At 42.9% G+C, this 21,973-nt stretch overlaps 1 protein-coding gene across 6 annotated transcripts in view; it reads left to right on the top strand.

Annotated features, from left to right (window-relative positions):
• Positions 1-21,973, top strand: part of LOC133265582 (integrator complex subunit 6-like) — a 40,178-nt gene that overhangs the window by 11,976 nt on the left and 6,229 nt on the right. For 3 of the 6 annotated variants that reach the window (XR_009742026.1, XR_009742025.1, XM_061446257.1), the window contains exons 3-11: positions 5,822-5,971; positions 6,887-6,976; positions 7,292-7,475; positions 8,273-8,401; positions 10,285-10,448; positions 11,512-11,664; positions 13,567-13,699; positions 19,455-19,549; positions 20,286-20,396. Coding sequence is in view for 4 of the 6 variants with exons in the window: in XM_061446257.1 (XP_061302241.1) it covers positions 5,822-5,971; positions 6,887-6,976; positions 7,292-7,475; positions 8,273-8,401; positions 10,285-10,448; positions 11,512-11,664; positions 13,567-13,699; positions 19,455-19,549; positions 20,286-20,396 (1,209 nt within the window). In the remaining 2 variants the exon portion in view is untranslated. Of the gene's footprint in view, positions 1-5,821; positions 5,972-6,886; positions 6,977-7,291; positions 7,476-8,272; positions 8,402-10,284; positions 10,449-11,511; positions 11,665-13,566; positions 13,700-13,894; positions 13,976-19,454; positions 19,550-20,285; positions 20,397-21,973 lie in introns of those variants that run through there. The other 3 variants (XM_061446260.1, XM_061446258.1, XM_061446256.1) reach the window with 3 other exon arrangements.

Below are 21,973 nucleotides of genomic sequence, written 5' to 3'. Positions count from 1 at the left end.
CTAGTAATATAAATGATTTGCTGCATGCTTGTGTGCCTAACACAGAGATAGCAATTGCTCACAGCTGGCTTGAGCCCATCAAACCTTCTCTTCTCACAAGCTTTGCATCAGAATAGTTAAGATCTGCTGATGTACCTTCAGCAGCACTAGTCCTCCAAATCCAGGACAGCACAGCTTGGATTCAGGCTGGCTCATTGTGTTCAGTACTACCCTGATGATAAGCTGATTTCAGGCCTGTGTGCCAGTATCATTCTGTGCTGGAGGTATCCTAATCTGCTGTCTAAGAGGTGGGTGTTGTGATGTTGTTCTGTGCCAAGAACAAAAAAGAATTGATCTTATGAGTTTCTTTACTCGGGGCTGTTTGATATTGTGCAGTGACAGGATTGGCACATTGCATAAAAGTAACTAGAGAGCATAGATACTGAAATGAGAGAAGTGTTATTCTGCAGCCAAGGTACAGACAGAACCTGAGAGCTTTGTTGCCTCAAAAATGGCATTTATAAGTGTTTCGAGGAGAATTAGTTTCTGCATATGTCTTAGAGCTGTTCTGCCCCATTTGCACAGCACAGACACTTGTGAGGGTGAAATCAGTAGGTGATACAGGTGGTTTGATGTTGGATTATTTTAAGACTTTGAAATGTTAAATAAAAATGTTTGTTACATGTCAGTACCTTCTGCTGTATGCTTGTTCTTACTAGTAAATCTCTGAACATCAGATAAAGAACGTGGGGTAGTGTGGGCATTGTAGTGATGATGTCTTCCCTTTTCCCCCTTGGCTAAATCTTGTTGTAGGAAAACTGGGGTGAGCAAGATGGTCCGTGTGTTTGCTCCTATTCTGGAGTTCCTGAAGCTGGGGCAGGGAAGCTCTGGGTTACATAGGAGGGTATTCTCTGCTGCAGAACCCACTGGGCAATGCTGGGGCGATGTTCAGGACATTACAAAGAGGTGAAGGTATTTTGGCATTTGAGAAGCAGTGTTATAGGGGATCCAAAAGAGTAATTGAGTTCCTGAGGGAACTCACACAGACACGGACAGGTTGGGGTTATGTACAGTTACCAGGGAGCAGAAGGGTAATGTAAAGATGAACCATTCTGCTGGTTTGGAAGGCAGACTTCTCTGCTGGTTTCACTGTTTTCCCACAGCAGTGGGAATTTCCACAGCAGGAGCAGTTTGAGATTACTACAGCTGGATTTTCTGACCTTATGCTTTCCAAATGGATGTCGCTGACAACCGGGGATGCCACAGGCGTGTTGTCCTGAACTCCTCTTGGGTTTTCCAAGATGGGTGCATTTAGTAATAGCTGGAATTACTGATTCTTTAAACAGGTTGTGGTATCCGAGAGCCGCTTCCTTCTAGAGCAACATTACCAGAACTCGAAGAATCTGTATGTTTAAATACTGAGGACTTGCTGCAACCCAGGCTGTTGGGATTGGCACGCCTGCTTGCAAATTGTCTTTTGGATCAGATCTGAACGCAATCCAGTGAACAATAAACTACAGTTCTGTCTTTTGGCATGGCCTGGAGAAGCACTAAAAATGAAGACTTGCAGCCTCATAGGAGCCAGCTCCCTGGTGAAATCAGGAGAGACAGCTTTGGATCTGGAATTCTTGTGCTCTGATGCCCAGCTTCTGGGTTTTCCCCCAATAAGGTGACCAGCCATGCTAAGAAATAGTTGGAAAAAAGCCCATGCTGCCCCAAAATGTTGTATTGTTTAAGAAAGCCAACAAACCAACAACCAACCTAAAACCCCTACACTAAAATCACTAAATAGGACAGTTAAGCCAGTGTCGTTAAGAATACAACATACATGGGTTGTGCACATTGAAAACTTGGGAATGCTTTGCTTGTACTTTGATCCTGCTCTCTTGTGTGCGATAAAGGTAGAGGGGGGTTGGTTTTCTTTGGTTTCCCCCACTAAAGTCTCTTACAAGACTTTCTTTCCTGCCTCTTGCATCTGAAATCATCCAGTTCCTACCCCTTGCCATGGGCAGGGACACCTCACACCAGACCATGCCATCCAAGGCTCTGTCCAACCTGGCCTTGAACACTGCCAGGGATGGAGCATTTTACCCCTCCTTTGGGCACCCTGTGCCAGCACCTCACCACCCTCACGGTAAAGAACTTCTTCCTTATCTCCAGCCTGAACTTCCCCTGTTTCAGTTTGAACCCATCACCCCTTGTCCTATCACTACAGTCCCTGATGAAGAGCCCCCCTCCAGCATCCTTATAGCCAGCTTCAGATACTGGAAGCTGCTCTGAGGTCTTCACGCAGCCTTCTCTTCTCCAGGCTCAACAGCCCCAACTTATTTAGCCTGTGTTATAAGTACATTTTTCTCTCTCCCCAGTATGATTTACTTGCAGAGGCAGCAGCCAGTAGCTGGAAGGGGGGATGCTGCTTCCAGACCTCAGGGCTTCACGGGATGGTGTCCAAAGCGTGTCAGCGCAGGAGGTTAAATGACACTGCATTTTTGCCTCCTCCTGGCATAAGCAAGCAGGGTGAGATTGTTGCTTTAGTGCTGGGTTTTGTTTTTTTTTCCCCAGCCACCTTTGACAGTCTTTTGGTGTGTCTGTACAGGCTGAAGTGATTTGTTCACCCACATTTCCAAAGGAGAAATAAGTAACATCATGGCATGGGAAAGGCTGCAGGTATTGCTGTTAGTAAATGCTGGGCGTAAGAGTGACTATGTTGGAATATAATATTGAAGATGATGAGAAGTCACTCTCGGTATAGGTTCATATCCAACTAAAAGAATGAGTTCTCCATGATTACTGACCTATAGAGGATACGTAGTGTTGTAGAAAATGTGTTTTGTCCTCTAAGGTTGGGGGGTTTGGGGTTGGTGGGGAGTTGTTTTGGCCATTAGTGTTTCTGCTGCCAAATGGAAGCAGTGCTACATAAAAGCAGTGTTGTTTTTTTTTCCTCTCTAAGCAGCATTAGTGTCAGTATTTTGAATTTAGGAAGGATTATTATTTAATCACTTCAAAGTGCTTTCTTGAACTCCTTATGCATATGCTCAGCGTTATGTATTTGACTTTTTATTTTGCCCTAAGAAGGATCCTACTGTATATATGGAGAGGCGAATATACAGAGTTCTTTGGGGCCTGAGTTTCTATCCTTGAAATACATGTTTAATTGTATACATTGGCTTGAGTCTTTCTGGAGAAGACGTTTTGCTGCAATAGACCTTGACACTGGTTGTGGTGGCTTTGATTCAAGAAACTGGTTCTGAGAATAGGGTTGAGAATCGTAGAAATCCCAGCCTGGTTTGGGTTGGAAGGGACCTCAAAGCTCCTCCAGCTCCAACCCCTGCCACGGGCAGGGACCCCTTCCACTAGAGCAGCTTGCTCCAAGCCCCTGTGTCCAACCTGGCCTTGAACACTGCCAGGGATGGGGCAGCCACAGCTTCTCTGGGCACCCTGTGCCAGCGCCTCAGCACCCTCGCAGGGAAGAGCTTCTGCCTAAGAGCTCATCTCAGTCTCCCCTCTGGTAGGTTAAAGCCATTCCCCTTGGTCTGTCCCTACAGGCCCTTGCCCAAAGCCCCTCTTTAGGTTTCTTGTAGCCCCTTTAAGTATTGGAAGACTGTTACAAGGTCTCTTAGCACATTAAGTAATAGGACTTTTATTTAAAACTGGGTATGGAATTAGCAAATCCTGCATTTGCTGCCCTTATTCTCCTGATGCAAGATGAAATCCAGTGTTCATAGCAGGCAGAGCAGTGAGGATCAGCTGCTCGTGGTGCCCTCAGCTCAGTTCTGCATGGGGCAATGGCAGCATGTTGGCCGCACTGCAGCCAGATCAGGCACAGCAGGAGCTGGAAGCTGAGCAAATGTTTTCAGATGGGAAAACAGCAGAATCTCCAGATCTCAGTGAAGACCATTCCTGTTTATTTTACCAAGAAATACTCTGAAATTCATTAGAGTTCAAATCAAGAGTTGTAGGCTGGGAATAGTGCTTCCTTTGTAAATGTTTTGTTCCCCCCTGTGCTTTGGTACCAAAGTAACTCAAACAGCAGTCTTTGCTGGCAAACACTTTGAACTGCAGCCTGGCTGTTCCCAAGAAGCTGGACTCCTCAGATGGGTGTTTTTACCAGACTTCCAGAAGGAAGCAGTTCCACCTACAGCTCAGGGTTCATAGAATTCCTACAGAAAGCTCTTTGTCATTGATCACTTAAATTGCTTTAAGGCAGCCTTTTTTAGGCTCACACGTCATCGTTTTGTTGGGCTTTGGTGTGTTTTTGCTCTGAGAAAGATCATTAACTAAGTCACTTTTGCTCCCAACCGTGACCCTGTGTTTGTACTTTACTCTTGCTTTGGGCTGAGCATGCGTGAGGAGTTGCTGTGATTCAGCTGATGAGATGCTGTAGTTTCTTAGGCTGTGGTTGGGAGTGGGTTGTTGATGGTGTGTTACTGGGAGCAACCTGTCTGATCGTGATCACACTGTTCATGTGAGCTGCAAGTGTGGTTTGATGGTAAAACTGGGCCAGTACTGTTGAAAGTTTGTTCTTTGCCCTGTTGCAGAGCTTTCATTCTGTCTCCTTGGTGCTAATCTGAAGCCTGAAGAACTGGTTCAGGTTGCTAAACATGACCAAAACCTATTTTTGTTGTATGTCCTTATGATAAGCCCTCATTCTGAAAGAAACTCTCCCTAGCTTAGGCCTGAGAGCTCAGCAGAGCTATTGATCATCTTCTGTTCTTCCTTCCTGCTGCATTCTTGTTTTCCTTTAGGGCTCTCAACTTACCGTCTATCCTCTGACCACCTCCACAGCCCCACATGTGCTAAAGGTTAGCGATGGGATATAGCTGTGGAAAAGGCAGGAAAATCCCATCCTTTTAGGTTCTTACACAGTGTGGTGATTGCTGCTGAGCTCCCTGCACTGGGGAGCAGAGAAGCTACTTCCCGTGGAGGCCGTGTTGCTTGGAGGTTGTCCCAGCAAAAGTCAGGCTGTCTGAAATGAGTCTCTCCATGTCTGGGTAACTAGGATTCCTTGTGGAGCACAGGAATGTTTCTGGTGCCAGAGGAGAGCGAGCCTGAGTGAGTAACTGCTGTGGAGAGTACAGTGATAGCAAGGCTGGTAACTGTGAATAGCTGGGATTTTCAAGCTTTGCTTCCTATAGTTGAGGCAGCTTAAATCCTTTACCAGTCTCTGTGAGCTTGTGTTCCCCAAAGCAGTTACCTCACTCTGCAGCATTCCACTTGTTAAGAGAAGGGCATGTCAATCACAAGTGATGCTGATGTGTCAGCCCTGCTTAACATGGGATCCAGAGTGCTGGTGGGACTGAGCCATCCTCATCGCTGTTCCTCTGAATGGGCTGCAGGCGCTGTCAGCAATAACTTTACTTCCTTCAAGACCTCCAAAGTGTCAAGCTGTGATCCTGAGACGCAGGGATTTGGTTCTGTCTCATATAGGGTGTTTGTAACTACCCCACAGTGTTTTGTGTGCTGGGATATAAGGACAGGAGAGTGTAGTTAGAGGAATGGCAGTCAAAACACCCAGGAAGGAGAAGGGCAGGGGGGTTGTAATTCAGAAGTGACAGAGAGGGCTTGATTTCTATTAATTCTATGACCTCTGCGTCAGTTTCTATGGTAAGAGATGGGTATTTGCAAGTTGTTTCAAATGTGTGTGTTTTGAGTCTCAGGCTGTAGACTTAACTGTGCGTTTCACCTCAAGTTGTGCACATGCGTGTAGCATGTTAATGATGCAGTGTGTCTGTTAATCAGGAATGTAATTAATTTTTGGTGGGAAGGGGGATAAACGACAACTTGCACTTGATTACGGTTTGTTGCTAGAATAACTAAGGAGGTTTTTTGTTCCATGTAATAGGCTGGATGGAAGGAAAACCACGCCACGTTTATGAATGAACTGAAGAATCTTCAGGCTTCAGGACTAACAACCCTTGGTCAGGCACTCAGGTCATCGTTTGACTTGTTAAATCTCAATAGATTAGTGTCTGGAATAGACAACTATGGACAGGTAACAAATCTGTTCGTATTTCTCTGTGGGTTTTGAAATCATAGTGGGGGAGAGATTTCGGTGGTTCAGGTTTGGGTTTGCTTTTCACTTTTTCTTTCAAAGGTTGCATAGGTGGGTGTTAAAACTTGAGCTCTGAACTGTTTTTTTCTCTACTGAACATACCCTGGAACACACTAGAGGGGAGATTTAGATTACATATTGGGAAGAAGTCCTTCCCTGTGAGGGTGCTGAGGCGCTGGCACAGGGTGCCCAGAGAAGCTGTGGCTGCCCCATCCCTGGCAGTGTTCAAGGCCAGGTTGGATGGGGCTTGGATCAAGCTGCTCTAGAGGAAGGTGTCCCTGCCTGTGACAGGGACTTGGAGCTGGATGAGCTTTGAAGTCCCTTCCATCACAAACCAGTCTCTCTATGGTACTAGTACCTTTTTCCTTACTGAACTGCAAAGAAAGTAGTATAAATGACCCTGACTGTTGATGCACAGTTGCTGTATGGGAGTATGGACAGTGGATGGCAGCGAATCTGCTTTGCAGTTTTGCATTATCTGTAGTTCATGTCCTGACTTCCCCTCTCTCATTTGAAGGGTCCTGTTAAAAGTCCTCTGTTTTTTGCCCCTGATGTCATGAAATTGAGTTCTCTGTACTATTAATTTATGTACCACTTTTGTGGCCTAGAGGGGTTTGGGCCCATAACTGGAGGAAAAAGACTAGTAACTCTAAACCTATCTTTATGGGGAGTGTGTGTGAGTGCCCAGAGTAGCACATCCTGCATAGCTCTATATGGCTCCACACCTCCTGAAAGAAGATTACAGGACTGTTTTGAGACATTGCTCATCTTACTGTTTATTTTATACGGACAAAAATACAAGCCTATAAGTGAGTGTTAAGGTTACTCTCGGCATTCCTTTGCTTCTGTCTCTAGGGAAGGAATCCATTCTTTTTGGAGCCATCTATTTTGATTACCATCACGGATGGAAACAAGCTGACAAATACAGCTGGAGTTCAAGAGGAGGTAAACTTGTATTAAGTTCTTTGGAGTTAGGATCTTGCAAGTTGGTGCTATGCTGAGATGAATATTAATTGTTTTTTCTTTCCAATGGTACTTCTGCTTCATCAGCCTGTTTTATAGAGAACAGAAGCTAGCTATGCTCTAATTGCCCAACCCCATAATTCATAGCCCTATGGGTTTCCAGACCATTAACTTCAGATAAATGAGTTGATAGGAGAGAAATGGGGTCCTTTACAGGGTAATGAATGAACTTGGATATGATGTTTTTAGACGGTTTGTCAAATACTTAAAAATATTCTCCAATCTTTCTTTTCCCAGCTTCATCTTCCGTTGAACTCTCCTTTGCCTGGAAGTGAACTAACCAAAGAACCATTTCGTTGGGATCAAAGGCTGTTTGCTCTGGTGCTGCGTTTGCCAGGAGCTGCATCTGCTGAACCAGAGCAGCTTGGGAGTGTGCCTACTGATGAATCTGCTATCACACAGATGTGTGAAGTTACAGGAGGTAACTAGATGTTACTTTGGGTTACATTTAGCATCTGCCTTGAAATATTTCTTCAGTTAGAGTTGGACGTCGCCTCTTGCTGTTCTCTCCATCTGAACTATTCGCTATGTGGTGCTTTTTGAGCTTGGTTTCCAGCAGCACACGAGAACTTGAAAATAAAGCAATATTTCAGACCTAGAAATGAGAACATTTTCTTAATGCACCAGTAGGAGGCATTGGAAAACGTCTTAGATTGTCCTTCCAGAGTTTGGCTTTGCTCAGTCAGGAGATTGCTGAACTCAGTAGGACAGGTATTACCGAGATGTTCATTCTGCTGCAGGGCTCATTTAATCTTAAAAGAGTGAGTTCTGGAGCCTGTTGCTTGAGATGTTGATCAGATTTTACTTTAATTGGTGGTTAGTCTGTGGGAGAGGGAGATTCGGGTGTGTGTAGGAGTTGGTAAGGTTTAGGCAGACAAAAGCAGATAGATTACATAGACTGTAGTGTGTGTATGTATGTGTGTGTGTGAAATCGGGTGTTCCTAAGGGTCTTCCTAAGCTTGGCCTTGAGCCAGCCTGATTTACCCTTAATGGCCTTTTTTGTGTAGTGAGTAAAAGCTCAGTAAAAGTTGGTGGTTCTTCTCCCCTCTCAGGTTGTACTGCATTTGAAAAGTATATTTTGCCTTTTCCATTACCTTATACAAAGTTTGTTGTTGCTATTTTAGGTAAAACTGGCTTACGTCAGAAACCATCTTCCTTAATTCAGATGACTCAAAACTGGCTTTCATGTTTTGCCTCTGTCATTTCTCTCTTGCGTAGGTCGTTCTTACTGTGTTCGGACACAAAGAATGTTGAATCAGTGTTTAGAATCTCTAGTTCAAAAAGTCCAAAGTGGAGTTGTTATTAACTTTGAAAAGTCAGGACCAGATCCAGCTCCTATTGGAGAAGGTACAGTAACTCATTTTGCTTCCCTTCATGTTCAAGAGGGGGTCTGTATGCATGTAAATACCCCTCTTTTCCCTGTTCTTCCTACTAGGATGCAGGATGCATCAGATGACTACTACATTTAATAAAAGCCCTTAAGCTCATATGCTTGAGTGACAGTGCTCTGGTATCTCTTTAAATACCCCAAATCATAATGGATGTGCTGTTCATAGCTTCTGAGTAGTTTTATGTTCGTGTTTAGTCTTGTCTTTGTTACATTTTCACAAGTGTTAGCTTGATCCTGAATAAGTTAAATGGTGCCGTAAGTTTGCGTATCTTTGTGTGGATGATGTGCCTGCTTGCCAGCTGTCATCTTAACCTCTGTTTTTGTCCACTGAGGAAAGTGAATGCTTGGAGGAAGTAGTAAAGTTTGAATTAGCGTTGTCAAAACTTGGGCTTAAAGTAATGAAATCCAGGACTGGTGTATTTAAACACTTGAACATCTCTGAAGTATCTCAGTGCTTAATTTTCCGTACATTGTCATTCTGCTGGTTGATCACTGCACACAGTAAGTTTGTTGAATGTTCTGAGCTGCAAGTGAAAAGCTGCATGCAAACCCCAAGGCATTATTTTGCTAGTTGTAAGGGAAGTGCAGGGAAGACAAAAATGCTCTCTGAACGTGGAGTGGTTTTTCACATCTGCAGAAATTCATGGCTGAAAACGAGGAGAGAGCTGACCAGTTCATATTTAGGAAATGAAGATGTTCTGGAACGTCAGAAACGTAATAGCTTTTAGGATTCCCTGAGCATCCAAGCATAGCCAGCTTGATTCCTGCTGTCATTTTTGAATCACCTTTTTTCTTGCTGTATATATTTCTTTTCTCCTTTTGCTTATTTAAATGTCATTTTACTGGAAGGCTCTCCTAGAAAGGTTGGCAGGACAGCCAATTCCTCTGTCTCTGTTGGCCCAAATGCTCTCCTGTGTGGCAAAATGACTGGTGAAACCTTCTCTTGTTTTGGTCACATTTAAATGGTGATATAGTGTTGGCATGAATGTATAAATACCAAGACTTCCCATCCTCATGCGAATTGAAAGTCCTAGACTAGATAGAAATCAAATGGGATTTACCCAAGCTATAAAAGTCTTTGTGTGTATAATGATGAGAAACCAAACTGTTGTGTAACTGAAAGGTGGTTTCCGTAGTACTACTGGCCAGCTAGCTAAAGCAATAAAACTCAGTAATGTAGAATCTCTTTAAAAAGAAGATGAATCTTTAAATGGGTGATCTCTGCTATGCTGTTTGCTTTGAAAACTAATGGTCAGGTTCTGTACGGCTACAAAACTCTTGTCTTCAGTGTGCAGGGGGAAGCACTGCAGAGCACACTTGGGGTAGCCAGTGGGGTTTAAATGGGCTGTGAATCGTTACTGCTTAAAACCGAGACAAAAGCCAGTCCTGCAGGATGCATCCAGCTTCTCCATGAAACTTCACTTTCAGTTCCCACTAATGGCAGCATCAGTCAGGGAGTTTTGTATGCCATGTGGAAAGACTGTACATGTGAAGGATTAGTCTTTGCAGGTGCAGCAGGACTAGAAACAACAGGCTTGTTGCTTATCAGATCTGTATCAACCTCCTAAGCTTAAGCAAAAGCCTTTTCCATACTGTGCCAGTGTGCTGTGCTGCACTCATTGTCTAATGACTGTGCCACGGGAGCAGAAGGGTAGATATGAGCAAATGTGACCTTTACTCCTCAGATGACGCTGTTCTACATTTTGATCCTTAAAGTTTTCTCAACCACTGACGTAAAGATCTGTAATGAAACATAGTATTGGTTGCTGATACTGAGAGACAAATGCATGTGGCTTTTTATTTTCCTTTCTGTTGTTATTTTGCTTTCTTTAAATTGTAGATGGACTTGTTGATTCATCCAGGCCCATCAATTCATTTGCTTCTCAACCGTGGCATAGTTGTCATAAACTCATTTACGTCCGGCCTAACCCCAAAACGGGGGTTCCTGTGGGGCACTGGCCAATCCCAGAATCTTTTTGGCCTGATCAGAATTCACCAACACTGGTAAGTAAAATACGAACTGAAAGAAGGATTCTCCACCTAATGAAACAGGCTGCAAACTGAATACTACAGGAGTTTACTTTCTCTTCTTACGTATTTACTAATATCATCTGTCTTTTGCTTTACCAAGGTAGTTAAAATGGTTCTTAACACAGAATGGCATAATAACATAGATACTGTATGCTGTGATGGTTTTTGCATCTGGAAGGTTTACTTCCATGTATATGAGGAGTTCATTTGGTAAATGTTTTTTAAAAGATGATGAAATTTAACTGTAAAATACTTCACGTACCACAAATCATAGGGAGCCTATTACATTTTAATCAAACCTTTATAAAATGCATTTAGATGGAAAAAGGAGTATTTAGTTTTCATAGCTCATCAGCCATGTTTTCCGTCAGTTTTACTTCACGTATAGACTCTTCCTTCACTAGCAGGAAGAAATAAAACTGAAACAGAAGAGCTGACTCCCTCAGAAAGTGAGGAGGAAACAGCATTCATTTCTCCTTTGCTCAGTAAAATGATCATGCATTTGGCATGCTTTACTTGCCTTTCTAAACATCTCCTGTTAGGCATGTTCTGTTTCTGTACTCTGCAAGTACTCAAGGTCCCGTTTGTCCATCTTATCCCCTGATTCAAGAGGAACATAAAAATCAGACTTGCAGGGAATCTCTTGAGATATCATTCGTGAAGTGAGTGCAGTTTCACATCTGTGATTCTGTGAACATCAAGCTGGGAAGCAGAGTTGAAGTCTTCTTTAAGCCACCTATCCGTGTTGTTACGGGTTGATACAGAGGCTTTAAAATATGAACATGAAGAGCTGACTATTAACCATGTTTTTCTCTTGGTGGGAACAATGTGTGTATCAGTGTGTGGCTTCGTTTATATTTAGTGAATCTATATTGTGTTGCAAGTGCTTGCATCTTTTTCTCTATTAAAGAAGATTGTGGAAACTGATTGTTTAAGGCCATAGGATAGTAAAATATCTGCCTGAGTCTTTGTAAGAGAACTGATTTGATTGCAGTAAATACCGTACAGTTGATGTGCTTTTTCCCCTTCCTTTCAGCCTCCACGCACAGCTCACCCCATTGTGAGGTTCTCCTGTGTTGATTGTGAGCCAATGGTAATAGACAAGCTTCCTTTTGACAAGTATGAGCTTGAGCCTTCACCCCTAACACAGTACATCTTGGAACGAAAGTCTCCTCATACCTGCTGGCAGGTATTTGCCCTTTATTTGATTTGAGAAATGTAATGGGTGTCCTGAGGTACTCTTGTCTTTGGGGAATTGGGGTCTGGTTGCACACTGCAGTTGGTAAGAAACATGTCAAGGTTTCAGTTACCTCCTTTCTAGTAGAATTACGAGGAGTCAGAATGAGCATTCCCTCTATAGACTTTGTAATCTCATTTAGTTCTCTTTCTGGGTCCATCTCATTTTGCTAAGAAATGTGTCCTGCAGGTTCCACTTTCAGCTAAATTGAAAGCTCTCTGTAGGCTTCCATTTGCTTACCAAGAAAGCCAAGCAGTAGTTTCCATCACTTATTTTGTCTACAGCTGCAAATAATGGGAATTGCTGCTGATCTTGGTGACTAAATTGAAGAGGTCTAAGTTCTGTTGCAGAAATCATTTGTCACTTGATCCTTTTTGTGTTTTTTGAATATGTGACTCGTTTCTGCATCCTTTGTGAAATAAGGTTTCTAATTCCCTTCTCAATGGTGTTCTTGTAAAGAATAGCCCAATATCTTCACCAAGAATTTGCTTAGTAGGATACTTTAGGTGGAAAGATGGGCTTGAAGGTGTTTCTTTGTGTTTCTGTTTCCCTAATAAATATTACAACTTCACTGAAAATATAAGACAGATATTCAGAAGAAAAAGCAACATTGATTTTAATAAACTAATTTCAGAATGTCGTAGAATCATAGAATAGTCAGGGTTGGAAAGGACCTTAAGATCATCCAGTTCCAACCCCTCTGCCATGGGCAGGGACACCTCACACTAAACCATCTTACCCAGGGCTTCGTCCAGCCTGGCCTTGAACACTGCCAGGGATGGAGCATTCACAACCTCCCTGGGCAACCCATTCCAGTGCCTCACCACCCTCACAGGAAAGAACTTCTTCCTTATATCCAATCTAAACTTCCCGTTTCAGTTTTAACCCGTTACCCCTTGTCCTGTCACTACAGTCCCTAATGAAGAGTCCCTCCCCAGCATCCCTGTAGGCCCCCTTTAATGTCCTTTAAGCATTCATAGAAATGTTGTTTGCTTAAGTTCAAATGACTCTGCTGTTGAGCAAAAACTGCTTTTCCTCTCCCAGCTACGTATCAAACCCTTCCAGACTTAGAGGAACAGGCTCATTGTCATAGCAACCATGTAACAAATGCAGTTCCTTAGGCCCTGAAATAAAAATAGAGGGGAAAACCACTTCTTTTTTTACTGCAGGATTTACCTTTTTAATTTGAGGAAAGCTATTTTTGGTTAGATGATGGTTATTTTGACTGTCTCAGTAAGAATATGTATCATCTTCATACTGTGGAAGTAATAGTTTACATGTATTGCTTTTCAGTGTTAATACGCCCATGAGTATGTATGTGTGTGTATATATATATATATATATATACACGCACACTTTAAAATGTCAGTGTTAATGCTGGTGCTTGGCATGATTAAAAGATGTTGCTTGAATATTTGTTTTGCTTAAATTCTGTGCTTTAGAAATTTTACCTTTCTTAGTGTTTTTATTCATGTTATTTTATGAGTCAGAAGACTGGTTTTAAATAGATTGGTTTTGAACATACCTTCAGCAGATCCCCCCTAATCTATGTTAGATGCTTTGGGAAGCTTTTCAGAGCATCATGTCAAAGTAGTTTCACTGAAGCACTAAAGGTTATAGACTGTGAGGTGCATTTCCACAGTGGCTGGGGGTACACTAAATGTATGTCTCTATTTTGTGACCAGGGGACACAAGTTCATACCCATCCTGATGTGTGCAACCTCAAACTTGGCTGTTCCTGATAATTTGCTGTCTTAATGCAATTGGATCGAGGTTGATTTTGATCTTTAAATGTCTCATGTTTAATACCCTTCATGTTCTTCTAATGCAGTGATCTCTCTTATTCTTTGTCAGGTGTTTGTGAGTAGCAGTGGAAAATACAGCGAACTTGGCCATCCTTTTGGGTATTTAAAAGCAAGCACTACTTTAACCTGTGTAAACCTCTTTGTGATGCCTTACAACTATCCTGTTTTACTTCCCTTGTTAGGTAGGTAATCTATTTACGTTGCACTGCCAATGCAGCTACTTCAGAGTAAAAGCAAAACAATAATGGTTGGTGTTCTGCCTTAGTTTGAGGCATTATAAACTAATGGAGATCAGAGAGTAGAGAATGTTGCAAACTCTTTAACATAATTTGGGAGGAGAGGATTTTCATACCCCCTCTCCCTTTTTTTCTCTCCAGCAGAGGAGGAGAGCTACCTGCTTCCAGTGCATGTTTGATGCTGTTCACCTCCTAGACACATAGCCTCTTCCTTAACCTGGAGTAAGCTTCAACCTCCATTCTTTTCCCTCATTTAGGGGCTGGTGTATCCAGGTTTTGCAGTTGCTCCTGTAGCAGCTAATTTTTTACTGGAAGATCAGATGCAATGTTTGTCATGGGTGTTGGGAAGAGGGAATTCCCTGGCGCAGTTTAGAGCAGTAGGAAGGAATTGAGCACTGAACCAGTCTCACTTCTTCCCTGCCCAAAGTACCAGTGGCTTTTTTTTCCCCTTTCACTCCCACAGTGAAATGCTTTCTACAGGAAAGATGGTATGAAGAGGTGCTGTATGAATAACTGCCATGATAATTGTGGCTATGAGGGTTCTGGCCTAAAGGTGATGGCAGAGAGAAGAGTTTCCTGGGTGCTGTGAACCTTTTTAGTTGCAGATGCTGTAAGGCTTTTTTGTTCTGTTTTATTTTGTGGGGGTGTTTAGTAATACTGAGTGGAGGTCAAAGAATTAACATTGGCTCTGACTGCCTTACACAGGATTTTTTCATTCGTATCTAGGAAAATCCCCACAGCACATTTCAGGAATGTTTTTTCATGATCCTGGTCATAACCAACGGCAGAAATCTGTGTTTGTCTCTTACAGCCATCCATGTAGCCTAATAATTGTCCCAGAGCGTGCAAGTAGGATACATTTAGACTAAATCAGAGCTTCTGTACGTTTGTGACTACTGAATTACTGCAGCAGATCCACTACCTGAACAGCCATCACTGATCCTGAATGAATTCCCCTGTTCATTTTGAGCTGACATTTGCAGTTCTGCTGTGTCTTCCCTGGCAGCTCTTTGTCTTCCCCCTGCCTTTTTTTGCAGGGCTGTAAAGCTATTTGTACTCTGTTTTCAGTATGTGTAGTGCTATTCTGCAGTTACTCACCTGGTTATCCCACATCTTGCATTCCTGATGGCACTCTAAAGGAAGATGCAGAGCTTCTCAGTTGCCCCAGTTGTAAAGTGAATGTTTTCTTTAGAATGCAAATACTGTGCGTTCGGTATTGTTAACACAGACACAAAGTGGTACATTCAGATCTCCTTCCAGGACTTTGCTTATCCTTGGTCTCTAAGGCATGGTGGAATTCAGTTCTGTGGGATATACATAAAGCATGGAAGCAGATCTGGCCCCTTTCCTGTTTAGCAGCACAGAAAATGGCTAAGATATCTGTTAAATTATTGGTAGGTGTTTAAAAAACACTGTGTTTGTCTCTGTAGATAGGTAGTTTCTGTTTTTAAACACTTCCTTTGTGTCTGTCTTCACACGTAGCAAGAGCAGATGCTGATGTTCAGCAGAGGGCTGATTTGAGCATGCCTCATCTGGATTACAAAGGATGTGGAGCTTCCAAGCCCAGGAGAAATCGGCCATTACCACCCATACTGCTGCATCAGTGTGGTTCTTGTCCCTGCCCGTGACAGGGGATTGGAACTGGATGAGCTTTAAGGTCCCTTCCAACCCAGACCAGTCTGGGATTCTGTGATTCAAGTGGCTGCTTCCCTACTGGTAGAATATTGTGTTGGAGGACTGGGACTTAGCTGTTCCATCTAGTGATTATTTCAGACAAAGCCAAACCCACTTTCAGGTGGCTTGTGTGTGTTCAGCCTTACAAACAGAGAGTAAGATGCTTAAGAATGTTTTCTTTTTCCATGAATTTTTGTTTTCCTCCTGCATTCTTGAGCAGTTTTAATTCTGGTTTTGGAAAATAGTTGAAGATACAGCCCTAAAAGACAGGTAAGATAGCTATGCATGAGGAAGCTTGCAGGTGGTACCTGAGCAAACTGAACCAAGGTGTAGTGCTCTGGGACTGACAGAGGTAACTTGTACCACATCCTATAGGTTTGGTGATTCCTTATCTTGGTTTTTGCAAGATTGGCTTTGGGAATGCCATAGCCTCTCCTAGGTTGTAACTTAATGGGTCTGCTTTTAAAATCTGAAGCTTTGTATGGAAAGGAGCCAGGTAATGAGCCTTGATAGAACAGTGGATCCCCACGGTCCACGTGTTAACCTGACACATGCACTGCGTTTTGCTCAGTGAGGCAGGCTTCTGAAGACAGAACATCTCACAGACAGACAGATGCTCACTACTTTTTGCTGAGGACATTTGGCCCACATGTTACAGACATTTCCTCTTGAAGCTTTGTTGCCTTTAACTGATACTAGCAAAGCTCTAGTCCTTCAGATACCGGTCTGTTTAAAACCAATTGTACAGCCAAGTCCCTAAAGTAGACTTCAGTGAGGGGATAGAGAGCTTAGCAGAGATGAGGCATACTTCTCCGTGCTCCTGCCTTGCCAGGATGTTTCCTCAGCATCATCACAAGTTGTGAATGCTCCATCCCTGGCAGTGCTCAAGGCCAGGCTTGGAGCAACCTGCTGTAGTGGAAGGTGTCCCTGTCTGTGGCATGGGGCTGGAGCTGGATGATCTTTCAAGTCCCTTCCTACCTAAACCAGTGCGGGGTTCTGTGATCTTTGCTGTGTTAGTGAGAGTGCCACTGCTGGGTGATAGAAGTGATTGTATTCATTGGGAGTGTCAGCAGGAGCGGCGATGAAATGACAGGTACCATGACAAGGTGGTCCTTACCCTTTCTCTGTGGGTCTAAACATGCAGAAGGATGAGCATCGCCAAGATGTCTGCCCCTGAAGGACTTCAGCATGGACAGTTGCTCCCCCTGAGACAGCCTGCAAGTAATGGTTTAATCTTCTGGAAACCAAGGGCTGGCTTTCCCACAAATGTGACCACAGCAGTGCTGTGGGAGGGAGAGCCAAACAGCTTGTATCAGTGGAAAAGAGTGCCAAAATACCTTCTTTTAATGGTGGCTACCACTGTACATTATTTCTAGCTAGATGGCTTGCAGGGAAGGATACTGCTTTCTGTGAATGTAAAATCATGGCTCTCTACTGCTTAAAACAAAGCATTAAAGTGCAGAGGCATTAGAAAGCTCAGGGAATTACAGGAGTCAGCAGGGGATGGTGGTGTGCTTGCTCAGGTGGAATTTAATGAATAGTGATTTAAAAACCAGTGTAAGTTTTACATTGGGTTGCATGGTACAAGCTGTCACTCAGAACCAGGCACTTGTCACATGAACTGTTCTTGTAATTAGGCTCCAGCTGAACTGCTGAGCTCTTCTTAAATTACCTTTCTTAACTGTTCACCGAGATTGAAAGTGCATCAGGCCCCCTTCGGTAGCACTGGGATTCAACGTGTGCATTGGTATCCTGTTTATCACAGTTTGCTTGTTCTGTACATTCATCTGAAGCGGATAAAGGCTTTGCAACACAGTTTGAAATTCATTGGTCTGTCTGTGGGTTTATCTGATCTCTTGAGTTGTTGCAACTTGTGGCCCTTCCCCAGTGGTTTTTGATACCATGTTCTTAATTACCCAGTGCTTTCTGAGTTTAGAAGTGAAAACTCTGCAGTCAGTGGCCTATACAAAGAGCAGCATCTGAAAATGAGTAGGTTGGATTAAAACTAATTTATGCAAGGATTTTTTTTTTTTTTCAATACTTTTGGATGTTACCTACAGAAGTTTGGTGTTTAATCTATGAAAGACATAGTTAAGTGTGTTACTATTTGCTTCTTGATACAAGTGGTTATGTGCAGCCCCGAGCACAGCGGGGAAAGCACATTTCCAGTGCCTGTGTTGCAATCTGCTGACAGTGTATGTCTCAAACTCTCACAGTAGAGGCAGGTAAGGTGTTGATGGTGATGTTCTCTCTGAAACGTGGGGCTGTGTTTACCACCATGACTGTCTCCCTTGTAGAGGGTAGGAGTGCCTGCAGTGAGTGTGTGCTGTGGGGAGGTTCTCGCTTTAAGCAGATAAATCTTTGCTTAGATCTGAGCACTTCTTACTTGAAGAGCAGAGATCAGGGATGTGCTTTTGTGGTTGACATCCCGGAGTGCAGCTGTGCTGTGGATTAGGAGTCACAGCCAGTTGAGCATTAGGAAGGCCTCTGCCATTTAAGAGTGGCTGTTGCAGTTGAGCTGCAGGGGTTATGTACTGCTACAACCTTCACAGTGCAGTGAGGCAGTAATAAAGTGCTGATAAGGGGTTTAAGGTTAGAGCTGTACTCATAAGCAACTCATAGCTCATAAATCCATACTACAATACTGAACGTTTTACATTGCATTTTTTCCTTTCATTGTGAATTTTGGGAGCAGGAATATAGTTTAACTTTTGTTTTGCTGTGAAAAGCTAATAGGCCTGTAAGATAAGAATGGATGCTATTTTATATTTGCCATATGTCATGATACCATCACAAGTTCTTTTGGGTAATAGTGCTAAGCATGTGGTGTACTGAGATTTGAAATGGAATTGTAACTTGTCCTCTCAAATTCCACCCCACTTCCTTCAGGACAGGGAAAAGAACAAGTAGCATCTATAGTGTGTTCCTTATATATGAGACAGAACTCATTTAGATTGGAAAATACCTGAAATCAAGTATGCTTTGACTATGAGAACTGGGGAAATGGTCTCTTAACATCTGTTTGGTTTGTGCAGAATACTCTGCAAGTCAAATTTCCTTCTCCAAATCTATCTTCATGAAAGCTCAAGCTGAAGAAACCAATTTCCTTGCTGCATCTGTCTTTCGCACACCCTCTTCTGTGCATCTGTCTCCTGCAGCTCTCCCCAGTTAGTTCCTGGACATCCCTTTCTCCAGTGCTGCATATCTTTCCCTTCGCCTCACTTTGCCCTGCTTAAGGAGAAACCTGATTTCCATTGATTATCCATGATTTCAGAGAATAAATTGCAGGATACTGTGGTGATGTTTTAGAGATCACTGTTACAGTTTATAGCATGTGCAGCAAATGCTGCAACTCAGTGATTCCTAACAGCACTATGCACACCTCTAGTGTGAGCAAGGTATTTCTGAACCAGTATCCAAAGGAAATAATGTGCCTGGTTGCCCATCTCTTAAAGGGCAGCAGTTTTTGTAGCTAATGGCTGTCTCTGTATCAGAGGGAGAGCTTGCTGCTGTGGCAGGAGGCAGGCAGTGTGGCTGCAAAGCTGACCAGAGGGATTCCCTGCTCTGATTTATTCATTGTTCTTTCCCTTTCATGCTCCAAAATGCTTTTCCTGGAGACCAGAATTCCTCATACAGGTGGAACAAAGCAAAGCTGGGCTGAAAATGGAAATTGAACCAAATAAGTGTTGTTTGGTTAAGTCAGATACAGGGAGTCCCTGACGATGCAGGAAAGAGGCAAGGGAGGTGATCTCTTGCACCTTCCATGCTGCTAGGAGTTGTGTGGTTTGAGTCTGGTGTACCTTGTAAGTTTGCCTGTAATGAGGACTTGTCCATTGCAGCTAGGATTGGGGATCCACAATGCTTCAAACCTGAGGTTAAGAACAGTTTTTGGGGGGAAGCCCCACCGGGAGATGGGTGGAGGGAGGAGAAAAAGGGGGGTTGGAAGTTGGCACATTGAATTTTGGATAACACGAATGGTCTGGGATGGTATAAATGAAACATTCTTCTGTTGTTTTCCTTGTTGCAGATGACTTGTTTAAGGTTCACAAACTTAAGCCAAATCTGAAGTGGCGACAGGCTTTTGACAACTACTTAAAAACAATGCCTCCTTACTACTTACTGGTATGTTCCTCTACTCATTTCATCCTCCTGGGTATAATGGCTGGTGTCACCAGAGTCCTGTGCATCAGACCTCTTCCTAGTAAACTTGATGCAATTATGATGACATTTTAGGTAGTAAACATTTTGCTTTGTAGAGGTATGTAGATCAGTTCAAATATGTAGTAGTAAATACATTTGTAGTAATATTGAGTAATAGTAACTGTATTCAGATAGTAGATGTATTTTCTGTTCATTAAATATTAAATAAGCTTTGATCTAAAATACTCGATGGTTCAGAGAAACCCAATTTGGCATTATTTTTGTAACTTGAGAAGGAAAATGCAGATTTATTTGTTCATTAATGTGGGTGGCGTGCTAGAACTTGGGAAGCTGATACCAAGAGAACTGCCTGGGCTAAATAGAGGGTGGCGGGAGGCACCTTTTACATGTAGCTTGGACAATGCACCTCAAGATGGACTTGCATCATCCCGGCTATTCTGGTACTGAGCCTTTGAGTGGAAATTGCCAGTGGCACCACTCTGTGTGGTGTCTTGGTAATGTGGCATAATGTCCATTGCGTGCTAGTTAGACTACCAAACTCATGTCACATGTTATCTGAATAGACTTGAATTTTAGTGGCCAAAAGTGGAAAAGCTAGAGCACTGATCTGTGTGCCTTAGCTTCCTGTAATTGAGCTTATCAATTTTCTTTTTAAATACTTCTTCTCTTACTATTGTGTATTTTGTTTTCCTTATAGCCATTAAAGAAAGCCCTAAGGATGATGGGAGCTCCAAATCTGATATCAGATAATTTAGATTGTGGACTTAGTTACAGTGTTATCTCTTACCTTAAAAAACTCAGCCAACAGGTAGTATTGATAAAACCTTTGCAATTAGAAGTGCGTTGATTATTTAGTTTGTGGTAATCTCATTATAAAGCAGTTAAATCCCTGTGGGAGTTCATATGGGTGTACAGCAAATACTATAATTGAAGACTGGGGAGCATTTCCACTGCAAATACGGGTGAATCCAGAGTGGTTCTGTAGCCAGTGATTGTGCCTTCTGTAAGTGGTGGAGGGGAGCACAAAGGAGACCTGTTCAACTATGTTTTAAGTATCTACTAGATCTTTAAGGTCCAAAGATGATCACTAATTGGATTACTGACTCCTCTTGCCATCCTTCTTCACAGCTGAAGTCGGAGGCTTGCTCTGTCTCATGTTTATTTCCACATGTGCCTTGGCAATGTGCGTGCTGCAAAAGAAGTGAATGTTCTTGTCCATGGGGAACGAAATCATAGCTCAAGCTTTATATCTGAGCTTCCTGTTTCCTTCGGGTCAAATGTATTCTATGTGTTAAACATGACCTGCTGGGAAATAGAACCACAGAATGATTTGGGTTGGAAGGGACCTTAAAGCTCCTCCAGCTCCAACCCCTGCCACGGGCAGGGACACCTTCCACTAGAGCAGCTTGCTCCAAGCCCCTGTGTCCAACTTGGCCTTGAGCCCTTGAAGACTTCCAATAGTCTTACGTATCTTTTTCTCCTTGTTGAGAATGCCATTTCAGGTGTAACTGTCAGAAAGCCATGCCTCCTCAGCACAAATGGTTCTTCCGACAGTAGTTTAATGTCTAGAAGTCAGTGGGGAAGCAGTGCAGCCTTTATAATTACAAAGGAAAAAATCCTCCTCCTTAAAGAATGCACAAAATACGTTCCAAAAGCCTCTGAATGCCCGAGTGACTATTAGACATCAAACTTCTGTGATATATAACTTAATGATATCCAAATTCCCATTACTTATCTGCAATATGGAGTTGGAATGGCTTGAGATGGCTTCTGTGGTTTTCACAGACATTCTTAGCACATGAAACAGTGTCAATGTGCTGGATGCATTATAAGCTCCTGTATAGGGACAGACAGAACGATGCTGTGCTCCTGCTGTCCTGACACTCAGAGTTTCCCACTGATAATGAAGCAAACCCTGCAGAGGATGAGAGCTGGGGGAAGTGGGTTGCAGTCACTGTGGGGTTTGGGGTTTTGGTTGGTTGGGGTGCTTGTGGAGGTGTTGCAAGTGGGTGAAAGTCTTCCTTTGCTACAGTTAAAGCTGAATACAGTGAAGTTATCTGTAGCTGTAATAAGAAATCTCTGCTAATTTGAGAAGTAATATGGTTTTGGAAACTTACTGAATAAAATGATTTCTCTCCCTTATCTTGTTGCAAACGTACAGTGCAAACCTTAGCTTGTCTAGGTGGTTTCAATAATAAAACCTGAAATAATGTTACTGTATCTGAGTAATACTGTTGGTTTAGATGCAACTTTACAGTAACCTAAGGCATCCCACCTATCCCACCTTCCTTTTTCCTTATTTTTTCCCCTTTCCCTTGAAAGATGATTCTTTAGGGACACAAAAAATGAAACTTTTAGCAAAATCAGGGATATTCACAGATCTCC

The sequence above is a fragment of the Pezoporus flaviventris genome, unplaced genomic scaffold (assembly GCF_033815535.1).
Source record: "Pezoporus flaviventris isolate CSIRO_AGI_PZ_B2104156 unplaced genomic scaffold, CSIRO_AGI_Pfla_v1 ptg000005l, whole genome shotgun sequence".
NCBI classification, from domain to species: Eukaryota; Metazoa; Chordata; class Aves; order Psittaciformes; family Psittacidae; genus Pezoporus; species Pezoporus flaviventris.
Note: the sequence above shows the minus strand (reverse complement) of the source record. Positions and strands in the feature narration are given on the sequence as shown.